The sequence below is a fragment of the Struthio camelus genome, chromosome 6, assembly GCF_040807025.1.
Source record: "Struthio camelus isolate bStrCam1 chromosome 6, bStrCam1.hap1, whole genome shotgun sequence".
Lineage (NCBI taxonomy): Eukaryota > Metazoa > Chordata > Aves > Struthioniformes > Struthionidae > Struthio > Struthio camelus.
In genome coordinates this window covers 36,301,347-36,325,978 of record NC_090947.1, presented here as the reverse complement: position 1 = coordinate 36,325,978, position 24,632 = coordinate 36,301,347, and the positions used below count along the sequence as shown (strand labels likewise).

At 39.9% G+C, this 24,632-nt stretch overlaps 1 protein-coding gene across 3 annotated transcripts in view; it reads right to left on the bottom strand.

The window, feature by feature from the left end:
• Positions 1 to 13,427, bottom strand: part of CCDC93 (coiled-coil domain containing 93) — a 52,979-nt gene extending 39,552 nt beyond the window's left edge. The window contains exons 1-6 of one of the 3 annotated variants that reach the window (XR_011141979.1): positions 13,140 to 13,355; positions 11,786 to 11,899; positions 9,937 to 10,031; positions 8,600 to 8,711; positions 4,363 to 4,461; positions 2,829 to 2,885 (exon numbers count right to left, since the gene is read on the bottom strand). Coding sequence is in view for 2 of the 3 variants with exons in the window: in XM_068949170.1 (XP_068805271.1) it covers positions 2,829 to 2,885; positions 4,363 to 4,461; positions 8,600 to 8,711; positions 9,937 to 10,031; positions 11,786 to 11,899; positions 13,140 to 13,181 (519 nt within the window). In the remaining variant the exon portion in view is untranslated. Of the gene's footprint in view, positions 1 to 2,828; positions 2,886 to 4,362; positions 4,462 to 8,599; positions 8,712 to 9,936; positions 10,032 to 11,785; positions 11,900 to 12,791; positions 12,940 to 13,139 lie in introns of those variants that run through there. The other 2 variants (XM_068949170.1, XM_068949172.1) reach the window with 2 other exon arrangements.
• Between the last annotated feature and the right edge of the window lie 11,205 nt (positions 13,428 to 24,632).

Sequence of the window (24,632 nt, the reverse complement as noted above, 5' to 3'; positions counted from 1 at the left end):
CCAGCAAACCAAACAAGGGTTCATAGGCACTCATTATTTTGTACTGATAGAGCTATTTTTTGTTTAAAAAACAGAAAAAAAACGACAGAGCTGCTATCCTGTGAGAGTATTAACATCAACACAACTGTTACAGCACTACAAATATGGCTTATACTGAAGTAGCCTTCTTACTCCTTCCATATAGCAGAAACAATACCAGCATAATAGTTTTTATACCAAAAATCAGAAAAATTATTCCATCTCATGCAGAGACAAGATTAAAGAATCTGTAACTCTCCTAAAATTAGTAACTGGAACCAAGATAAAATTTACTTTGATTGGAATCATTATTTTTGTTTGTTTGGCAACAGATCAGGGTGCAGCAAGTCTAAAAGGCAACATTTCTTTTGCTGACCCAAAGATTTATTTAAAGACGTTACTTAAAGGCTAGTATTTAGTGCTACCCTGCAAGCAAGGATACTGGAAAAAACTACTAAGAAGTTACAATTTCAAAGATAAAGTTATGACTCCAGTTCATGTTTTTTAGAAAGGTCAACTCTCCAAAAATCAATTAAAATTACGTTCTCTCTTCTCCTTTATTAAAGTGGAATTCTAAGTTTTACCTCTGCTGTGACAAGGGCTAATCATCCTCAAAAACTCAACAGCAAAAAAGAACATACCTTCCCCTCCTTTTTGGTCAGTTTAATACTCATATCTCTCACAACGTTTGAGGCTTAGAACGCTTAAAACAAATACGTTATAAAAACAAAAGCTGAAAAGAAAGCTTGTGTTGACATGGAACAAAAGATTCAATGCAAAAAAATTTGCAAAGATGCTAAAAGAAAATAAAAAGGATTTTTTTTTTTGCTTGCTCTGATTTTCCACACAACATAAATTGATTTTCAACCAGAAATTCCTGCACCATAACATTACTGAAATAGCGCTCTTTTTCAAAGATAGGTAATACCAAAGTAAAGATTTCAAACAAGTGAAAATAAAGCATACTCCTTTACAAGTTTCCGCTGAATTTGTTAGTTATCCTTATTGGGTTTTACTTCATTTCTAATCTGAATTTGTCTTGTCTTCGTTTCTAGCTATTAAATCGCGCTACACTTTTGCCCGCCACACGAAAAAGCTTTTTATGATCAGGATTTTCCCATAACATGTACTTTTACATCTACAGAAAAACAATGGAAGTCATAAAAGCAACTGTAGCTTTTATAACGTTATTCTGTAGCTATACCTGTTATACCTGTGCTATATAAGGCGTAGACCTCTTACCATAAACGTTAGTCTTGTCATCAGATAACTGAGCAGGTAAACAAAACGACTGCAGGAAAAATCTCAATTCACTACATATTCACCTTTCAACAGCAGTAGTTCTTATTCCAATCACCATTCCTTGATATTTAATATTCTCTTTTCTAACCTTCAGGCCTGACCATGACCATAAATCTCATTGCATTTTCCCCCTGAGAAGAGCAGGGCAGGTCCTTAGACTAGAGTGCTAAAAATGAATTCGGAAAACAGACTGATCTTTCACGCTTGCTGATCCTCTCTTAGGAAAGTTGATCTCCCTTCTAATTCTAATGCACAACAATATGAAGGCAACGTGCAAAAGAGTAAATCGAGCTTACATCCTTTTTCCATTTCCTAGGGATATAAAGGAGAGCCTGTGAAGCTTCTCTCCCTTAAAAATTATTCTACGTGTTCCTCTAGATTGCACTCATGCCTTAAGAGATCTTACGGTCTAATCTTCCATTAAGAAGATTAGGTGTCAGCAGTAAAGGCTATAATCCTGACAGAGCTCAAATATTTAATGAAGGGGCATTTGTCTAATGATGCTCTAAGCAGTGATGAATGAATAAGTGACAAAACTTTATCTACCATGAAGATGCACCTCTAATCCAGAGAACTGTGACCGGGAGGAAGAGAGAGACAGAACACACCTTCACCAAATCTGCAAACGAATCCAAGCTGGGGAGAGCAGTTGGTGCGCTCAAAAGCAGGGGCACTATTCAGCAGTACCTAGACAGGCTAGCCAAATGGTGCAAGATGGTCTCAGACTTTCAAGATAGCACCTCGTTTTCTTTACTTTCCACAACCTGTTCCATTCCTGGACCCTAAATTTAGAACTCTTGACTACAGAAGTAGACACATATACACCTGATTCCTGGACCATGACCTATGAATTTCAAAGTAATAACCCTAAAAAGTTTGGTAAGTGAAAACAACTTCACTGACTTCCACCAGAAGGGAAATACCTGATCGAGCATACCTCTACCTGCTTCACTTCTACCATGTCATTCTCTTTGAGCTAGAAAACAGGCAAGCTGATACGTAAGGAAACCCAATCAAGCACTGTGGGACTTGGCACAAGGCACCTGACCGGACCTATTTTCATTGCTTTCACAAGTAGTGAAACTGAAAACAAGTTTTGAAATGCAGTCATTTGAACTCAGCAGATCATTGCCATTTTGATTAATTTGAAGATAAACACAGTTCAGTGTCTTATAGTTTCAAACAAACACTTAGTCTGCTAGAGGTTTAATAGCTGTGAGTTATCTTATGACTTTTATTTGATGGCATGGAATAACGCACTCCCTGTACAAGCAGATCATGTGGTTTATCTAGTGGTAGGCTGTACACCTAAAAGGTTTCCAGTATGAAGCATTGGCATCCGAATCCTTTCTAAGAAAGGAGCTTAACACGTTACATGTAATTGCAACTTTCTCACGAGAAAACCTGGGGGTGGCTGCATTGAATAGAATTCACCACCACCGTTTCATTATTAAAAGGACTTACTTTTTGATTGTTAAAAATGATCACAAAAAATCTACTATACTTACAAAGATATCAGTAACAGTTTTGATAGCCTTCTCTTTTCTTTGCATAAATTCATCATCCTGCAAGACATTTAAGGTGATTAAAACTACCAGGAACAGAGATTAAATCTCAACAACGGTAAGGAGTTTAGCAACCAAACTTGTCAAATAGTTTCTAACTGAGCTGCTCAATTAATTGTTTAGTTAAATAACAGTGATTTCTTTCATTCATCAGATAAGCAAGTCTTTAAAACTGTATCCAGATCAGCAGTCTTTCTCGTGTCTCCTTATACAGTACCCAACAATTGCAATCCCAGTCCACTACGAGGATCTCTAATTGTTACTCCAGCAGATAAAAAATAATGAATGGGATGGGCTTAGCATGAGGAAAAAAAAAGTTTCTTCTATCTTTGTTTTAACTTCAGGGCATTAAAAGCAAAAAGAAAAAAAAAAACCCACAAGCAAACAAAACCCTGCTGTCGTTCCCAGCACTAAGGAGATCTACCTTTAACACTGTTACTGAGTTAGAAGCAAAATTTGCGTTCTAGGTTTTAAATATGAAAAGGCCTTTGGCTAAAAGGCATGAATAGAACTGATGGCTCTTCACTGCAGGCACAAATCCAAACTCACTTCTGCTCTCCTTCTATGCCAAGGAAGCTTTAAATCATTACTGCAGAATAGGAAGAGTTTCAACAGGAGGAGAGGGGATCACATCACCATTTCAAGCAAATAACCTCAAAGTAGTCAGCATTTGGCTATCATCAGCTAGAGAAGAAATTTGACCAGGGTGCCTCAAACAGTGCATAATTGCTCTTACCACTATGCTTCCAGATAAAACAGCAGCTCTGACACCTCTGACAACCATACTTGAAAGAGACAGATCTAATTGCTTTCAACCCAAACCTACCCTCCTCTGCCTTTCCACAAGCTCAGTTTTTGAATAAAGTCTGTTAAGTGTCTATCTTTCAAGAATAGATTCGGGGTTTGGATCCAGGGAAAGAAGAGTTGCCTTCCAGCACTCTAAAAAGTTGTAAGTCACAGATGACACAGCATTAATGGTATACCAATTCTCAGCACATCCCTTTTAGCTAGAACAGCTTCTTCATAGCACACTGGTTGTTTCCAAACCCATTCCAGGCAATGTAGTGCCAGTCGCACAATGAGTCTGGATACACTGCACAGAGCTCGATATCCACTCCAGGAGCCTGGTACCTTGCAAGCCACATGCACGGAGCAGTACCAAATATTGCCAAAAAACTAAAGGCAGCTACAAAGCAAAAGGAAATCTATATCTATAAACCCTCACTCATAATAATAAGTGGCTGGATCCTCAATTTAGTACTGTTCTATTTTTCCTCAGATGAAGTCACATTTGGATTCCTGCAAGACCAATTAACAAAATGATAAAAAAAAAAAGTAAAAAGTACACACAGCCTGATGTAAATCAGCATAGTCTCAGCAACCCCAGTGCATCTGCGATGATTTACAGTAGCTGTGGAGCTGGTGCTGCATCTGACCATTTGACATATAATAGAAACAAGAACTAGCTTGATCTTACCTCTGGTAGTCTATGAGTTTTTTGAAACTGGGATATAGAGTAAGAACGGATGTAGTCTCCCATTTCTTCTCTAGTTTCTATTGCACGTTTCACCAGCCACTAAAAAGAAAGTTTGCATCACTGGAAAGGGGAAGAAAAACAACAACGGCAAATACCATCCCTAAACTGTCATATAATTATTTGTTATAATTATGTAAATGTAAAAGCACATTTTAAGCATGCTAACAAGAACATTGTTTTTGAGCATGCTAACTCAGGATACTCCTAACAAAATGATTCAACATTAGCTATTTCATTACCTTCATATATATATATATATATATATTTTTTTTTTTTTTTTAGTGTAGCAAATATATACACCCACACACACTAAAAAACTATGTACTAAGAAATATCAAGAAAATGCATAAACTAAGAAACCACATGACTATCCTTATAATCAAAGTTTTACCTATAAAAATCTATACATTCTTCATCCTATTGTCAATGAGAATCATACTGTTCACACTACACTGAGATTCAAAAGTCCAAAGATGAGGAAAACTGCCTGGTCTTATAAACTCCTTGGAGCAAAGCATGGATCTTCTTAGGTATCCCAAAAAAATGCTTTTCTAAATATTTTTGTAAAGAATATATTGTAGGATTAGTCACATTCATGCATGATTTCCCCTATATTTAGCTAGGGCTGTATCTTTTCGTACACTAAATTTTTAAATTCTGGCTAATTTCTTACAGTAAGCACTAAAATAAAATGCATATGCTAAAATCCTACCGCAAATTTCTCCTAGTAGGAATACTTAGTTGACAAAATGATTTATAAACAAAAAACCACACGAAATCATCACAACTACAAGCAAAGTTCATTGGAATTTTGCCAATATGGATTTTTGCAATCCAAATATTTGTATCTCACACTAAGTTCATTCTAAAAAAGGAAAATGAAAAGCATCTGTGAAATGGATGTGGGCCACTTTAAACATTAAATTTCTCTTTTAGCTTGCATCTTTAAGGAGAAAAACAAATTAAAAAAACCCCAAACCCCCCACACTAAATGCCCTTTCCAAAAGCCTGACAGCTACATGAACTCTGCAACCTAGCAAAAGCAAACTACCGCTGAAGACAAAAGTGTTTTAACAAAACACATTTCACCAGATTAAATACTACTGTTTTACCTATCATATTCATTGTTACTACTCGTTAAATGTTGAACCTGCAATATATGCTATAATAACGTAGAATATACGGTAATACACAATGGTAGTTCATTAAACTGTGGAACTTCAATTTTTCCTCAATTTTCTGACCTTTACCACAGAACAGCCAGTACAGCTTGCAACTCACCACACCAAGACACCTCAGCTGTACCAGCCAGCAAAGCGCACATCCTACTCTATAGTCAAACAATTAAAAATGCTGCAGTACTTATAAGCCATTAGTGACCAGTTTTTCTACTGAGCAGGTCCTACTGATTATGCAATAAATCCCGTAGTCCCAAGAAGTATGGAATCTACAGTACGTATACAAGAATGTAACTATACTCTGCAGGTACAGAGGTACACCACTCTTTACTCCAAAGAAGCCATAAATGGATAGTCCAGGTGCCTTTTATACAGCCTGTGGGCAATGGCATGGACATCCTTCTATGAAGCAGTCTCGAACTGTTCACAGCACCCATCTCTATCAGTCTGAGTCAGGCAGATGGGCTGGAACTCTGCTGGAACTTGGAGCATTTGAGAATTTGAACGGAACATGTGCTGAGCCCTCAGTGCCAAGATCCAACACAGAATCCATCTTTTAGCATTACTGCATGGCACTCTGACAGAGGATGCCACTGAGAACGGGACCGTATCCCATTAACCTTGGCTGCACACCAAGTAGAAACCATTATAGCTAGGTTCTCTCCATTTCTATACTATAGATTTCCTACCACAGATCACTTCTCTTTTTCAGGAAGTGCAGCTCCACCATAAAAAGCCATATCTTCAAGCCCATGAACTGTTCAAGAACCAAATGCCCATGTACGATCTCTTCTGACATTTATAAGACCACATAAAAAGCCACAAGAGAGTGAAGCACATTTTTAAATAGTTCTAGAGAAGATAAACCTTGCGGGCTGTTGATAGCCTATGCTGTCAATATGTGAGACTGGATCAATCAGAGGATCCAAGTTTGAGCCAGCAGCCATGAATCCCTGGTAAGTGAGGGGAATAAGCTGAAAACAAGAGAGCTGAAAACGGTGGCTATTAATTCCAAAGCACTTCCCAACACAAGATTACATAGGTCCTTTTCTTTGCAGACACAAGTAGGGTTTATATTAGGAAGAACAGCACCATTTCTGCTCACTGGGTTCCCATTTGGATCTCATTTAGTTGTACTTTTTTCTGTTCTACCACACTACATGGCAGTCAACCAGCTCAGTGTAATTCAGACCAGTAAGGAATCTGCAGCTAAATTCCTGCCATCAAGTTCACTGGATTAGCACACACAGCACTATTTGGAGACATGGCAGGACAGAGGAAAGAGCTCCTATATTATTTGGGGAATGATTTAAGATCAATAGAAACAGTGAAATCTTGAATTTGACGTGACATTGGGTAAAGCGTCATTATTAAATATGCAATTCCTAAATGACGGGGTGTGGTCAGCCTACTATAGCTCTTACATGATCTTACAGAAGACAGTCTACTGTTGACTGATACACCAACAGAACTAAAGCTTTCCTGTAAGTCTATCTTTACTGGGAGGAAATGAGGAAAACAGCATCTGGAGTAGCCTGAACCTCACAGGGACTTCTTTTAAAAAAAAAAGTAAAGTGGTTTTCTGTCAGATCTTTCACATATAAAAAAAATCTTAAGCACATCAAGAAAGCTTTCTTCATCAAATATGGATTAAATATACCACCTACTGGTCAGCTACTAATATTGAGAGTCACTGCTCTCAGAGGAATCTAGGAGCCGATTTTCCACCCTGCTTAGGATTAACGTTTCTTCTTTGTTGAAGTAATATCCCAACTCAGCATTTTGGAAAAAGAAGGTCAGAGAAAAGAATACCTGGTGCTACACTTTTTACAGCAGGAGTAATGGTTTATATTCTCCTTTTAGGAGAGGAATTACTTTCCATGCATCTGCGATAAATCTTATATTTGATAAACAAAACCATTTATTAACACTTTAAAGAGACTGAGGCAACAGATGACAGCAGAGGCGGGGAGAGGGGTTGCTGGAAAAATAGAAACCTAGAAGTAAAAACTCACATTGACAACACATATAACTTTTCATGCTAGGCAGCATGAGCACAGCTTGAGAAACGTATTGATAACAGTAGCACACAGCACTTTTTATGGGAAGGCAGTTAAGGGTGGTTTTCCGCAGGAGCCTCCCACTACCAGATAACAAGAAGGAGAAAACAGGAAGTTTTCCCCGATTCTTACAAAATGGCATTTAGATCAAACTCTTACTTGCTAAACTCTTTCACACGGAAGGGATAGGGAGATATTTAGAGAAATTTGCTGAACTGTGTTCATTTTCCCTACTTATCAGGAATGGGTTTTCATGTGCAGATGAAACTGAAATTTGAAAAAAGTTAACAGCACATCAACATTTAAATACATTCGAAAAGATACCACACATCAGCTGACCACATCACATGTATTAGCTTAAACCTTAATAAAAAGGATTATGAGCATGCATATGGCTAGTGTTGCTCAGCAAATACACTGTAACCAGATCACAGGTTAGAGAAATAACTTTGTTTTCCCATTCATGCCTTCTTCGAGTGATATGAACGAAGAATAAAAAGAAGTGTTTAATGACGCTTAAAGAAGCAAATCCAGCTAGCTTCAATCTTATCCATATCCTCTTGTTTGAGCAACTATCTGCAACTTATTCCCTGAACTTAAACACAGACTGCAAGATATTTGCTGTGTTTCCTAGTCTGGTAAAGTAGATTATTCCAGAACAAGCTTAAACTTTAGTTTCCTTAAGCAGAAAAATTCCACAAGAGGCAGACTGACTCAGCTGCAAATAATTTCGAGTTTATGTTTTTCTTAAACAATGCTTAAGAATTCTATCATCTATAACACTCTAAAATAAGTTTTTTTTTAAAACGTACTTCTCTCTGATTATTCACTCCACAATCAAATAAAGAGCCAAAAAATAACACAGATCTTTGTTAAGTGTTGTATATATATTTTATAGCCTTCATTCAGCAAAGTGTTGATAAATAGCAAAATTATTACCTGTATAACAGGAAATATATGAATGAAATCCAATCCCTGAATCTGATGTGGTTCCAAACGATGAGGACACTTCATTTTTGGTAATACTGATACAATTTTTTCAGTTAAGGCACTATTTAAAAAAAAAAAGCTCACGTTCATCTATGTTGTAATCTTCTTTTATAAATGTCAAATTATTTTTGCAAACACAATTAGTAGTTAGGAAGTCCCCTCTAGTAGCTTAAACTGTATACAGCTGTGAAAAGCAATCAAGCTTTCATATACAGAATAGCTTTTACTTCATACTGTATATATTATCAATCTATAAAAAGATCATTAAACCCCACTTACAGGTTTATAGCTTGTTATTGCATTTACAGTATTACACATCGAATTTTAAGATCTGCATGCCTGTTCAGATAAAATGCTCATGCGTGGTATAATATGCAAAGGTTTTTGTAGATAGAACATGTGCACACATGAAAAGCACTAGCTTTAAGTATAGTTATTCTAAAGTAAAATATGCAGACTCAAAGATCAATCCAAATCTAAAGACTTAAAGTTTGCTTAACAGAACCTCCAAAATATCTGTTGACATTACTACCGAAGCTTTAGAAAGTCTGAATACCTATTATACTGAAAAGCTATATACATAGTATATTTACATGAAAAAATTCTCTCCCCCCAGTTTGGGGCAGATAACTTTTAGACCACAATGTCATGCTTTAGGTTGTATTTGCCAAGGCCAACGGTTTCAACCTGTAACCAAAAAGGCAGGGGGGGGGAGAAAACCCACAGACACCAACAGAAGTTATTTTACACAGTGGAAACTGCAGCCGCAGCGAACTCAAGGAAGGTCAATGCCGCATTCCCAGTTTCCAGCAGCGTGGTTTCCCTCTGCCCTTTGTTTTGGCGTCTGCATTATCACCTTGTGCCAGCACAAGCATCTGTGCAGCTGCACAGAGAACTGGATCCAGTAATTGATTCATGTTAAAACTATTTTCCTTTTTTTTTTGGTAGGTTTTAGCCTGGATCAGTTCCCAATCCAGCTAGCTGTGCAGCCACATAGATGCTTTCACTGCAGAGCAGGGACATAAAAACTGGGTAGCCCAGAAGGAGATAGCACTACCTTTTTTGGAATAAGCTTCTTTCTGGTTTTACTGTTCATGGAACTACAATGTGAGAAATCAAGAAATCACTGTCATGTGTGACAAATGGGTGATCTTGAAAACCAGGACACTTCTTCCAAAAAATCCTTCTTTTATATAAACAATATCAGGTAACTCCCCCCCACTCCTCCTTCCTTTCAAACAAGACTAAAAAAAAATAAAATCACATTTGTTACTTCAACAACTTACATTTTTTGACCAATAGTAGAGTTTTCCTGAAACAATAAATCAACATCGATATCAAAGCTGCAAGTAGTGATACACCATGTCATGCCACCTACCACCTAGCAAAGGAGCAAGAGAATGATTAGTTCCATTTTAAAGCTGAAGAGGTAAAAACAAGCATATCTCAAAGGTGTTATTCATTTTAGAATATATATTTAATAGTTTCTCCATCTTCAGCGCGCACCTGTGTGTATATATATCTAGCTAGATCAACTTCCACATAGAATATACATATACAATATACCTCTTTAGGAAGAGTGAAGAAAAAAAAAACAAACACAAAAACCAAAAACAAAACAGAATAGTTAATGATGTTCTAAATTACCCTCTTAGCATTATATCATGGTTTTGAAATGAAGCTCTCAAATTCAAAACAAAAGTGAAAAGATAAAACAGGGCAATATAGGCATCACAATCTTTAAAAACTGTCCAAATGAAAGTTTTACCAAAGATAATTTTTGCCCTCATATATTTAACAACACTCTAACGTCTATTATTCTTTGCAGGCTGTTATTTGCAACATGAAGTGCTAGGCACTGTACAAACACAGTAATGGAAACCCCCAGCTCTAAAACTCTCCATGTCAGGGCCTATTCCAATAGACACTTCACCATATTTAAGCTCCTGAATCATCTCATCAATTTCATAGAGATTACTTGAGTATTTAAAGACAACAGCACACAAGCACATGCAACATACAAACTAAATATGTGTAAAGACAGTGAACAAAACAGGAAAAAAAGGGTTTCAAAGCATGAAGTGACTTACAAATATCACACAACAAGTTCAGGTGTTCTATACAAGGTTTTCTAACATCCGTATCTCTTTCACAGTCCCATCTAATAAGGTTAATCAGTGTCCCTTTTACTTTAGCAGCTAACTCATTTTCAATAGGAACGCTCGTTCTTCTAACGACTGGGCATTGTCATACAAAATCATATTTAGCCAAGTATAAACCTGATGCACCTGTTTCCACAAATAAATGCAATAACACTGCATGCTGAGGTAGTCTCCTTGAAATTACTTTTTGTCTGCGTGCAAAGCCTCCTGAACACTTACGGTCAGTAACGCCACACAGTTTTAAGAAACTAAGACTGTATTGCAAAGAAGGGCTGTGTTATGACAAGGAAACAGCAGAAGACAGAAAAGCCCATTTCAAAGACTCTGTCATACTTCAATGTTTCAAAGTTTGGTCCAGAAATTTCTCATACAGTCAGCACTAAAACAAGGAAGAAACCTCTTGCAGCCTGAACTCTGCTCACAAACAGTATCATACACTTCCTGTCTAGGATAATGAAAGGTTAATATACAAGACATTCTAAAGATTTGAAGCAAGAGCCTAAAAAACAATCACACTGGGCTATTTGTTCCCTTGGTTCAGAGAGCCTCCCAAGATAAATCTTTCCTTGTTTCTCATTATTTAGAATAAATATGTCTTTAAAAAATCAGCATGCTATCTCCAAATATTAAGTCTTTTAACTATTCCAATTACAGCTGAGAGAGAGGGGGGCAGACTTCCCAATATAACACACTGATAAATGCCATAATACCCAGAACAACTACAACAGCAACCAGCTTTGCATCTAATTGTTTCTGTTAAAGCAGGCCTAATGGCACAAAAACACAAAAATGTGTTGCAAGACTGAGGAGGTCCCACCTGTCTGAAAGAAGCTTTTTTGCAGAATTATTTACCTAAAAAAGCTTCATGTGCTGCAAACATCCCTTTTTGCTACCTAGAACTGCTAGGCTAACTTAGAAGAGTATTTCAGACACATATACTGAAAACAGGTTAAGAATACTGTATTGGTCTCACCTTGTCAAAGGGTGACAACCCTTTGATTCTTGCTCGAAAATACCCAGCAGCCACCAACAGTTCCAAAATTTCTGTCAACTTGATGTTTTGTTCCTCATCTTCTCTTGTTTCAACCTAAAAAAAAAAAGGAACAACTTAACATTCAGTGTTTCCCCCTTCATTCTTCCAATATTTTCCAATGAACATTTTCCAAATTTTGTCTTAATGCAGACCACATGTCAGAGAAACTCTCTTGACTTCCATTATTGACTCGGTTATTAAACTGAAAAACTTCAAGGAAAAAGGTAGTGCATTTCTAGATGCCTTTGCTATCAGGTTTTGGCATCTAGTGAACTATTTTCATCCGCTTTTGCTCTTCAAATTCCTAGTCCATAGCTCGCCCTCAACTAGATAAAAATAGTTCATGCCCATTGCCTTAGAATAGTAAATTTATTCTCCATTTTGCAAGTCTCTTTCAACTTCAGGGTTCACACAACAGTACACCTCACCTTTCTGTAAGCTTTCTACAAAAAAACAGAGAGAGGAACTTGTGTGGGTTTCCACTTTGAAGTAATTCATTTCTAAGCAAACGCAAAATAAGGCGACAACAAACAGTAAGGCTTACAAACAGCACGCCCTTAGGGGCAGCCTGGATACTTTCAGTGCTCCAAAGCCTGATCAGCACAATACTTTCCTAGAAGTGCTCTCACTCTACGGGGTGAAAACCCATGGCTGCAGGCATTTGTGGCTTACTAGGGGCACCGAGCACCCGCAAGTCTCCGGGCCAGGCCTCCAGCGTGCCCGCGGAGGTGGCTAACAGAGCTTGGGGCACCTCCCTCAGGCACCGCACGCTGCGCAGACCCACCCCGGCACCCTCCTCCTCGGCGCCTCCCCTCCCTCCTTCCCTCTGCTCCCCCGAATCCTTCCAGCAACCTCCCAGCGCCCCTCTCCGGAGGGGGCCCCAGCCGAGCCCCCCCCCCCGGAGCCTCCCCAGCCGGCAGACAGCGGTGCGCACAAGGTGACCTACCGAGGCGTAGCCCTGCGGGGCCTTGCGTGCCGGCGACTCGCCCCGCGGTGGGGGGCGGCCCTAGGCGAGGGGGGCCCCGCTCACCGGGAGGGCGCAGCCCCCCCGGCTCGGCAGCGGCCCCCGGAGCCCAGCACACCACCACCCCGGCGGGGGCTCGGCGGCCCAGCCCGCGCCTCGGCGGCGCCCCCCAGAGGCGGCGGGGAGGGGAGAGCAAGGAGCAGGCAGGGGAGCCCCGGGGGAGGCAGGCAAGCGTCGGAGGGGAAGGGGCAGCTACTCGCCGCGCCTTGGTGCCCGGCTCTTGCCGGAGCGCGGGGGCGGGGGGGGGGGGAAGCAGCGCTAGTACCGTACCTCCTGGGGGGCCTGGTGCTCCTGCCCCCGGGGCACCACCATCCCCTCCGTCTGCGGCAGCCGGCGCCCCGCAGCTGAGCCTGTCACGTCCGCGCCCTCCCCGCCGCCGCTGCAACGCCCAGGCCAAGGGGTGTTCCCAGCCGGCAGCTACCGCCTCCCCCCCCCCCCCCCACCCCCGCTCAGTGGTTCGCCCGCACCCTCCTTGCGTAGAAGCGCATCCGGGCCGTGCCATTCGCGGCCACAGGGGTGCGGGAGAAGGATGGGCGGGGGCTCCCCGGCGGCTCATGTGACTGCTCGGAGCGCAACCGCCGGAGCGCCGGCCCGCCCCCCTCGCCCCGCCGGTGCCCGCTGGCGGCGCCCCGCCATACCCCCCTCCCCCCACCCCCAACCGCCGCCCTAACGGCCGCCAGGCGCCACCTGAGCCGCGGGGTGGGCGGCGGAGGCGGCTTCCCCTCACGGATGCGCCCTCTCTGCCGGCACGCTGTAGCGCTCCGGCACTTCTTCCTCTCTCTTGCTCTTTTTTTTTTCTTTTTTTTTTTTGTTTTTTTTTTTGGCAAGGGGAACTGAGGCCTGTATCTGGCAGGGAGGACAATTATTCAGCGCTCTGTGACCTGAGAGATGTCTCACTGCTTCCAGTGCCCTGCTAGGCAGTGTTATTCCTCGTTAGTAACTTCACTGGCATTCAGTAAAATAACAGTCAAGGGGGATTTAAGGGTGTTTTTTCTGGCCTGGTCACGAGTCTCGTGCTCAGGGGACCTTTGTACCCAGTTACTTCAGTGCGACATCTCGCTCCTCCGTGAGCGCCGGAGCAGTGCAGCCAAGCTCTCGCAAAGCTGCGCGCTGGCAGCAGGGCGGGTATGTGTTTGGTGGTAGTGACAGGATTTCTTCCAGCCAGGCCTTCCCTTCGGGGTTTACAAACACGTGGAAGCCCTTGCGGTAAGGTTAGTGTGAGTTTGCAGGGTCAGGGTCTGGCAAGCTGCTCACAAACGCTCACTTGCTGCCCCAATCCGGCGAGTCCACCCTCAAATCTCATGAATAAAATTAGACAGATGCACAAGGATTTACAGAGTGATAACAGCCCAGCAGTAAACTAATCCACGGCTCGGAGGCGGGGTAGCTTTTCTCATTGACTAAGGCTGCAGAAATAAATACCTGACAGTGATTTCTTTTTAAGTCTACCCCAGACATTCAGTTTCTAGGCTGTTTACCATAGCTAGAGCATTATCAAAAATAAACTCTGCATTAGGCTGTGAGTACAGGCTTCTCTCAGCTGAAAGAACAAGAGTGTCTTTTCCATCCGTTGGAGGGCAGCAGCGCATACACAAGCCAGTCCATACTGACTACTGCTGTGACAGAGTGATCAAAACAATAATAATAAAAGCAAAAATATGCCAGACTGGCTCAGCCTGAGTACTGGTATAACCACAGGCCATGTCTTAATTAGAGTTGCAGAAAACTTGTTATGCAGCCCTAGAGGCCAAGATGCTCACTAGAGCAATACACGCTTTCTGCTTTTTGTCTGGCATGCCTTTCTACTCACTGAAAACTATGAGGCTCTAATTTGTTTGTCAGGGAGAGGAAGACCGAAAACAAAAAGAAAAAAAGAAGAAAAGAACAGTTGAAATGGCAGGATATTAGGAATTCATACATGTGTCTTTTGGAGTGGCCAGCACAGGATGTAACATAACTACTGTAAAGAAACATCAACCTGGAAACAGGATTCCTGAGCCGAGATATTGTCACAGGATTCCTTTTCAGACAAACATGTAGAAATAAATAAATTAAATAAGCTCAGGGCTTATAAGTTAGAGGCTTAAGTAGTAACTGCATATTAGAGGGGAAGGGATCAAACCTACCCTGGGAAACATAGTGTTTCATTAGCTTTTTAAAGTGCAATAAAGAAAAGAAGGGAGACAGGACTAATTAAGTCTTGTGGAATTTACAGCCCACACAACTGGCTCCTAAAATCACAAAGCTGGCTTAAAATAATATACTTAAAGAAAAATAATAAGTTCTTCTAGTTTGCTTTTTTCACTATGTGATCATGAGAACTGGAAACATTTTTCTCTTTTACAGTGAAGGCTGGAATTTTCATTCACATGGTATGTGGCTAGGAAATCAAAAGGAAAGGCATGAAAATACAAAAATGTATTTGTATTGCCATTACAACTCATCTTTGATTACTTGAACCTCAATAAAATACTCAACAAAGGCTTTGCTTCCCAATACCTAATTGTGATGCAAATTCACCCAATTATTCAGTCAGAGCCCTTGTCCCCAATGACATTCAGATAATCAAGCTTCTAAATACCAATTAGGTTTAAAAAAAGTCTCAAGAGGAGTACAGCCTAAAACAGGAAAACCTTATTTCCCTCAAATCTTCAGATTTTATGCTTGTAAATTTCTAACAGATTCGGCTTTAGTCCTGGGTTTCCCCTTCCCTGCTCTATTTTGATCTGTGAAGATAAGCCACAATTCTGGGTTTTGGTGCAGCTGCTTTGAATCCTGTCTTGGTTTTCCCAGTTCATTAATCCTGAGTCCATGAGGCTGAACTAAAGAGCTTCCTCCCTGTTTATAACCACACACTTTTTTTCACTGTTCAGCCTGGACTTCTGACATCAGGCTTGGTTACCACTGAATGTAGCAATCAGGTTTTTCTGCATCTTGTAGCACGTACTCGCTGTTTCTCATAACATCAAGAATTAAAAGATAAGATGGGGTTATAGCAGCAACAGCAAGGGCTCCATTCTTTGTTCGCCTGGAACAGTTAATCAGATAGACTTAAGTAATTTTCCAATGATCCTTATGGTGAGGAGGCCTTAAAAAAAGATTTGTTTCCATAAATGCTGTATGATAGATAAAATAAAGTATAAAATAAGTATAACTCCCTGCATACTGGTCCTTTTTTGGTGTTAGTAGGATACAATGTTCTTTTATGTATAATGTAAAATAAAGCATCATGGACAGATTTGAGAGTAAATGCAAAGGTTCCCAGTGATTTCATTGGACTGTGAATCAAGTAATGCGTCATCTTTACCTGAAGCTAGTTTTTCATCATTTTTAATGAACATTTTTTCTCTTAAGCTTGGTTACTTCTTAAGCATTACACTATGGAAATTACTGTGTCACTCAAATTCTGGAGTTCTGCTGTTGACTTCAGTAATGTCATAACTGCACCTTCTAAGTTTTATTCCTAATCTGAAGAGAAGCTGGAGCCAGCCATAGGAGACTGAACCTAAGCCTCCAGAAATCAATATCAATTTTTGCATTGTTTTCTGTGTCTCGGACCTTGCGTAAACTCTGTTTTCATCCTGTTTTGTTGCTTGGCAGAGATCACTTCCATTCTGATCCCTAATGGAATGATTACTGCCATGGAGGCAGGTATCTAGATTTCTGGGATTAGCAGGACTGCCAGGCACAGCAGCAGTCTCTTCCTTTGCACACACTTATCGTCATTTTGAATTGTAACTCTTGGAGAAGTGTCTCCTCTTCTTGATTGTCTCCAGGCTCCTTATAGTGATTCGGCCTTCCTTCAGCTCATTTGTCTAGGGATATGATTCTCAATTTGACGTAGGAGACCTGAGGTTCATATCCCAGATGAGCTCCCACGGAACGAAAGGCAATGGACACAAAATGAAACACAGGAAATTCCACTTACACACAAGAAAATATTTATTCACTCTGAAGGTGGTTGAACACTGGAACAGGTTGCCCAGACAGGTTGTGTAGTCTCCATCCTTGGAGATATTTAAAACCTGACTGGACTCCACCCTGGGCAGCCTGTTCTAGCTGACCCTACTTGAGCAGGGAGGTTGGACCGGATGATTTCCAGAGGTGCCTCCAACCTCAACGATTCTGTAATTCTGTGATTCAAGTATTGCTGAAGGTGTAGTAGGCATGAGGAGTCATTTGGCAGGCAATTGCAAATTCCCAATTATCATCTGTGAAACTGAGACTCTGCACTGTGAAATGAAAAAGTCACAGACCTGTTACAGTAGCCCTTGTTAGAGGCTGCAGCAGACCATTGCATCCCATCAGACAGGCTGATGTGTTTTGCAAGGTAACCCTTTTAGCAATCACAGATGACATTAAATAGTGATGTTTTAAACATGCCTACTATCCCATGCAGTGATGGCATCTAGAAGGTACAGTCTGGCCAAAATCCTGTCCAATCTCTCCTCTGAGTGATTCATATTTTCAGCATTTAATAGCTTAAAACATACAGGGAGACAGGAAAAAGAAACGTTTCTTGAAAATTATGTTTGTGTTATTTTTAATATTATTTTTTAGGATTGGTAACATGAGAATTTTTACCTCACTTACCAAGCTACTAGTTCATCCTAACCAAACGCAAGGCAGACACAAGTGAAAAATGAATGAGAAAATGAATGAGAACATGAAAAAGCTCCTGTTCATGGTCACCTACTTAATGATAGTAGATAGCAAAGGACCATGCAATAGTTCCTTTTTTAATCAGATGGAACAGTAAACACTTCGTGGCCCTTTGAATTTGTAGAGGAAAAGATAGCCCAATGGTAAAAATGCGGATGTTCTGGTAAGAAAATAAACTACTCCTTTGTGGTCTGCTTAGGCTAAAGTTGACAAACTCTTTACAGTTTTGTCTGTGAAAGCAAAGCAGTCCGGCTGGAGAAGACAATATTGTGACTATCTCATTAAGACTAGAGTTTTTACCTGACTTCTGTTTTGTCGTGTCATGATTCTGGCCATAATACTCAAAGTCTCTGGTCAGAACATTCAAGTGAGTAGTGATTTTGGGTGCTTTGATTTTTGAGAAACTTTATGAGTGACTTGATTTTCAGAGCGTGCCTAATGGTGCCTGCTTTGAAAATCAGGCCGCCGCCAAGGAGTCCCCTTCCTTGGGAAATACCTTTGTGGAGAGCAAGAATAATTTGTGGTGGTTGTGTGTAAGTGATACAAGTGAGAGAAAAAAACAGAAAATCAGATTCCTCCTCTTTGACACTCATAATCTGTTTCTTGTAATGTTTGTTAGGTTGCTGTTATGTATATTAATGGCTCATAATAAGCATTATCTTAATCAATCTTCACAGCTCTCATCTGAGTCATTTTTGTCTGTGGAACAGCAGCTGCTAAGAAGAATTACACGGAGTTAATGACAGAGATTCATGGTTAAAGCCAGAAAATATGCAGGCAGTCCAGATAGCTACTCTGAAAACTTATCACCTGGATCTGCTTCCTCTCTGTTCTCCTACCCTCTGGAGTTCTGTCTTGTGCAGCTGATGCCTATTTTTTCATAATGGAAAGGCTGGGTAGCATGGGGACAGCTCTCTCTCTTTCTACACAGCTGCACATCACAAAGTCCATGTAAGGACAGGCACATTACACCCTGACACAGAATAATTATCCGTAGTGAAGTCTGTTCAGGACAATACTGTTACCCATCTCTTCTAGAAGTGTCAGGGCATCTGTAACTCTTACAGTCAGGAGAAATTCATCTAAGGTAGAATGAGGTAGGTATTTTCTGACTCATATCATCCGTGGAACAACTAATTAAGTCTGAGTCATAGAACTTTTACCTGAAAAGATACAAAGAAAAGAAGAACAATTGCACTGTAAGTGCGTCACACAGCCCTCCTCTCTTTGGACCAGGATATTAATTTTCAGATCGCAGCTATGTATGTGATGCTAGCACTGGAAAGAAATGTTTTGTTTCATTTTTATTTTTAGACTGAGCAAATCTAATTTGGAATTGTTGGAAAACGAAAAGCACAAGAACTTATAAAACACTTGTAAAACGTAAACCTTCTTCCAAATAGAATCATGCTCTAAGATTTATTTGCTGTTCAAAGAACAAAAGAATCTAAGTTGCCAGATCACTGAGTGTCTTGGAATAAATCCTTACAAAGGGTAAGAGAAATGTATATTTTCACCTTGGCTGCTTAGGCAAGATATATGGATTTATACTTTTCCTCCTGCATACCATAATAGTATGGCACATCCTTTACTTAAAACAGTTATAAGAATGAACGGTTAAGTTCTTCTGAAACAGTAACAGACATCTCACAGATACACCTCACTCCCAAGAGATATCTAGGCTTTTCCTTTTTCTAGGGAAGAAGAAGAGTCCAAGGTAGAGGAATTTCGTTGGCTTTTCTTTTTCATGCTGGTTCAAGTTTTTGTGAAAGAGAATTGAAAAGGCAGAGAAGTAGTAAGAGGAACAAGACAAAATATCAGTGAGGTAGAGGTAGAAAAGGCTGCAGAAAGGTAGAGACACAAAGCAAGCGCTTGAAATGTAACCCTGAACAAAGCTAAGCCAAAAGGAAGTAAAAATGCTTATAAAGTACTGAACAAAGACATTCCCACTTCTTGTCTGATTCCTCTTTTACTCAAGTAAATAGGACTTTGCCTTCTCTGTGAATTACAGGCATGGCATAAAGAATTATTCAACTTCATTAACTTCTAAAAGGAACAACCTGCAGCCTTTATTTGATGAAAAAAATTGTATCAAAAAATGTTAACATTTAACCTCCATCTTCTTCTGATACTAATGTCTAATTATGGCACTAATACCAGGCCTCTAAGATATCCAAGACTTTGTAAAGCAGCTTCCTGTGCAGAAGAAATTAGTTTTATAGAGTCTGACAAGCAACTTAACCCTAAATACAAAGCAAAGTTTGCTACTGCTCACGTTACTCCTTCCATCTTGAAACTATCTCTAAGCAGATTTTGGCATAATCCAAAAGTGACATCAGAACAACATATCTTTTTTAGCAAGTCAAAACTTGCTCATACGAAGGCAAACACTTTGGAAAATGGTGGAAGAGCACCATCTGGTGACATCAGCCACAATACTACGTTCTGCTGACGTTGCAAAACTTGTTGGTCATGTTTGGGTAAAGCCTTTATTTTGGAAAGCCTGCTTTAACGCTTTTTTGGTGTGTTTTAATGCATTATTCAATTATACATAAGGATTCCAAGAGTGAATTTGCTAAAAAAAAAAAAAAGAAAAAAAAACAAAAACAAAACTGAGCTGATGGTGACCCTACCTCTACTGTCCCTTAAATCACTGAGAAGTTGTCATAATTTGAATCAAACATTCTCCTGAGTTGTTCTGAGCCATTTTTTAGGAGGCTATGGACCAGATTTTATGGGCCCCATGAAATGCAGTCCCAAGTTTTATTGCACTGGACATTTCAAGGATTTTGTGTGTGTGATCCAAGTATTTTCTTGCAATGTTGAAGAAGCTTGGCTTAGCTGTCTTTTCAAAGATTCTCATTTTCTGTAGAAGCAATTATTAGGAAAAATGAATTACCTTTTGCCATTCTATCTATTCAGAGGCAGGGAAAAAGAATAGATTCTAACCAGACAGTTATTTGCAAATCCTACCTAATTTCAGCACAGATTGAATTTGAATATGCTAACAAATAAAATACATTTTTTTCTGAAAAGGTTCTTTTTCACAATGATGATCACACTCATCTTGTTAAAGTTCAAGACCAAATTAACATGAATTTAGTTAGGAATCAATAAAAGCATTTAGCAATCACATTAGGCTCAGAAAATACTGGATTTTCAGTTTATGCAAAGAACTAGTTTTCTAAGGCTCTTGATTTGTGCAGACCAACTTACTCACTTTGAAAGCTTTGCAAAGCTCCTAGACCTCAGGGAACCTTATTGAAAAATTAGATAAAGATCAAGAATATGCAAACCATGGAAGTTCTTTTTCCTAAGTGTTAAGTAGGGCTCTTAAGTATGTAATTGCTGAAGAACATGGTCACATAATTACCAAGTCATTTTTTAATTTCTCACATAATCCTAATCAATATAATATTGATCTAATCTTGCGTTTAATAAGATATTAAACCACTACCTCTGAAAAGTGTAAAAGTAATCATCAAAATGTCACGTAGCATAAAACTGTGCAATATGTCTGAATAGGTCTGCACATAGCAGATGGTGATTATCCTGAAAGAAAAGTGGTGTGCCTTGCTTCCTCCCCTCATCACACATCAGTGGAGCGATAAATCTTCAGCCTATGATGACATCTGAAAATGTTAACTTTGTTTCCGTGTTGATCACACTGTAGCAACAACCCTCAGCTGGTGAGGTTTCCTTGTGCAGTGAGGAGTATTGAAGGTTGCAGTAGTTGGTGAGTTGGAGAAAGTCACTCATACTAAAGAGTAAATTATAAATCAGATCTATCAATGTCCAAAACGATGAGGGAGAAAAAAGGTGCATCTCCTGAAGCCTTGACTTCCAATCAGTATATAAATTCTAAGACTTCTCAGAGGGCAAAATTCAAAATAAAAATGTGAAAGATCTGGTTTTTGAATGATGGTTCTTTGGAAACACAAGACTACAAGACATCAGAAAAGAGCTTGGAAGGGAAGCGTGGGTCTGTAAGTCTAACATCCCTTTTTCAGGCAACCTGCAAAGGAAGTTCTGAAGGTCTCCAGTCCATCTAGTCCACACATTCCAAAGCCCTTACAAATGCATTATAACAGGTTTAAGAAGGATAGAAAACAGCCACAACTATTATATGCTGCAGACAGAAAGTAAAAAAAAGACTCAAGACCAGAAGAGCCACCTCTAGTTCACTTGTTAAAAACCAACCCAGTAGGATTATGTTCATTAAAGGTTCATTAAATTCAGCTGTCTGTAGCTTGGAAGAAGCTATCTATCTCATGCAGAGAGAATAAGCAGCCTACTTTCATTCATGACAGCTTTCTGCCCTTCTAATAGCGAGACCAGGTGCATATTGTGGCCAGAAAGGTGCGTATTGTTTACAGCTGTGAGTCAACTTCAGTTAAGGTTCATGCTTTTAGGATCAGATATCTGCATTTCAATCTTGCCAAGGATCCAAAGTCACATGCCAGAAGGGGAAGATTCCTCTTCAACAGATTTACCAGTTTTCCAGACAAGATTATTTCCCCCTTTTATGTGTCTCAGAGTTCATACTATTGCTATATATATCTTGTACAACTAATGTCAATTAGATGGCCACTCACTTCGGAAACAGCCATGGATTCATTCTCTCTCTTTATAATCATACTCTGTTTAGCCCTAATCATACAGGTAGTAGCAGCTTTCAGTGCTACCTGCTATTTTTCCTTCACCAGTTCTATCAGAAAGGAATCAAGTGATTTGAATTTGGATCTCTTTGAAGCTGTTTTGTTGCTGATTAAAGAAGGATGAGTTATTTAAAAAAGAAACCTGACACCTTTTGGGTTTGGAATTTTCAGTGTTGCTAAACAATGAACATTGAAAGAGCAGTCTCCATAAATAACAGAACTGATTTAAACCAAGTGATTCAATATATCTAAACCATATATCAATACAAAGGTTTTTCTATCTCCTTTTTGGCTTTTGAACCCTTGGAGACCTTTTTTTTCAGCAACCACAAAATGAAGAAAACCTTTTCTTGTTTGTTTCTTAATTAAAACAGAGACTTTCACCTAATCTCTTGGTTTCAGGAGCTGGGCTTTAAAAAACATCAAATATTGCAAGGCTCATAATAAAAACAGGGAGAACTGGCAACTCCTTATTACACAGCTTCACATCCTTTAAGCATGGCCACTTAGGACAAAGATTTACCTCTAAGACTGTTAGCATTTTTCTTATCAGTCAACCCATAAGCAGAAGATTTTGACTGACTCCAGTGACTATGTTGGATTTTTTTTATAGTTCAAAGCTAATGAGGTCTTTTTGTTGCAGAATTCTCCTAGCAATTTTTCCGCTTTCTCTAGCAGTTCATATGCTTGTGAGTTTGGAAGGCTCAAAGTAATATGTTTGGAATTATACTGCATATCCCCAAAGTATGGCCTCTTATCAGTGAAGATAAGGAATTCTAGAAACCCTTCTAGAAATTGAAGATGGAACAGGATTCCTTGTAACTTCCATGACTTTTGCAATTCGGAAGAAGAATTTCCTACAGATACACTAACATTTGGGCTATGCTGGAGGCTATCCAGTCTAGTTTTGTCAGAATGGCTATGAAAATCACAGCTCATTCACAAAGCAAGCATTAGAAGTTGCCCCTAGCAAGCCCTCCCACAACTGCTGCCCCTTTCTTGGGATCAGTGTTAGTTTTGGTTGGTATAGGAAGTAGATGTGCAACTGCCTCTTCTTTCCCAAATCTGCCTCTGTGTAAGGAATGTAATCTCTTCCAGCTTCCTATCCCTTGGCCCTGCTCTGAGAATTTACTGGTGCTCCTTTAGCAGTGTCCCCCTGGCTAATATTACCTGTGATTCTAGAGATACATTGCTTCTCTTCTACAGACTTCTTGTAACCTGAAATGCCATTCTATAAAAATGTCCACTCCCTGCAAATGAATTTAGCAGAAAATCACTTTCTTCCACTTCCTTTCACCTTTCCCAAGTCTTGTGCTGGCGAGAGGCTGAACAGCGAGCACAGAGCAATGCTCTAAATTGCGATTTCAGCACAGTCAATACGGAACAGAAACGACCAGAATCCAATAACTGCTTCTAGGGAGGAGATACCGTTTCACCCTTTAGTTCAGGGACTATAAATTACACAGAGAGAAGAATGAAGCTTTTACCTTGACTATCGTTCTACTGAGCTACTAAAGCCACTTCTCTGTCTTTGTCTCTGTATAACTTCTGGCTAGAAACACTCCCAGTTGCCTTTCTACTGCAGATTTAAAGACAAATTTGAAAACATATTCTCTTTCTTGTCAGTCTCTGCTCTGCTAGCTGTCTGCCTTGTAGTCAGTTCTTCTGCTGTGCTTCTCCCCTCGTACAGCAGAAAATATTCTGCAATCTTTCCATTTAGAAAATAGGATGAAATGAGTTGCACAAGTTATATCAGAATATCACATCAGGATCTGTCTGCCTCTGTTTCGGGAGGCATATCTGAGGTGAAGCAACATGCTATGGATCAGAGGGAGGTGGGGAAGTCAGCACAGGAGGGAGAAAAGTTGCAGCTGTTCTTAGAGTCATAGTGCTGAGTTGCTCAAAGAAAACAGGTCTGTGCTGACTCGTAAGAGAGAGAGAAACAAAGTCTGCTTTCAGTGAGTGAGATGAAGTGACCCGAGGGTTCCGAAATAATATGGCAAACAGAGGCTCTTATGCAATGCAGTAAGTCAGAAATGCCAGTAATTGCCCATGAACCTGCCAGCAGAAGCAGCATTTCTAGTAGTAGACCAGTTCTGGAGAGGTTCTGGTACGCTGAAAGTCTGAGCGCCTATAGCGGATGTAGGTGGATGGGCAAAAGGCTGATGTTCAGACAAGAGAAACTAAGGAAATGAACGAATGCGTTGAGAAAGGGTTAGAGTCAGAAAAATTATTTTATTTTACACACGTTAAAAAGAAAGAAAGAAAGAAAGGAAAAACAAATATCTGGCCTTTGACCTCGTTCAGCTCTCTGGACCAATCTCTTCTAAAGTTTTTCATTTAGCTCTTTCATTTAAGAGGTGGAAGGTGAGCATTTTGTTCCACGTCTCATAGAGAGATTTTTCAGGAGATCTGAACATGAGTATGAGTGTTAATAGATTCT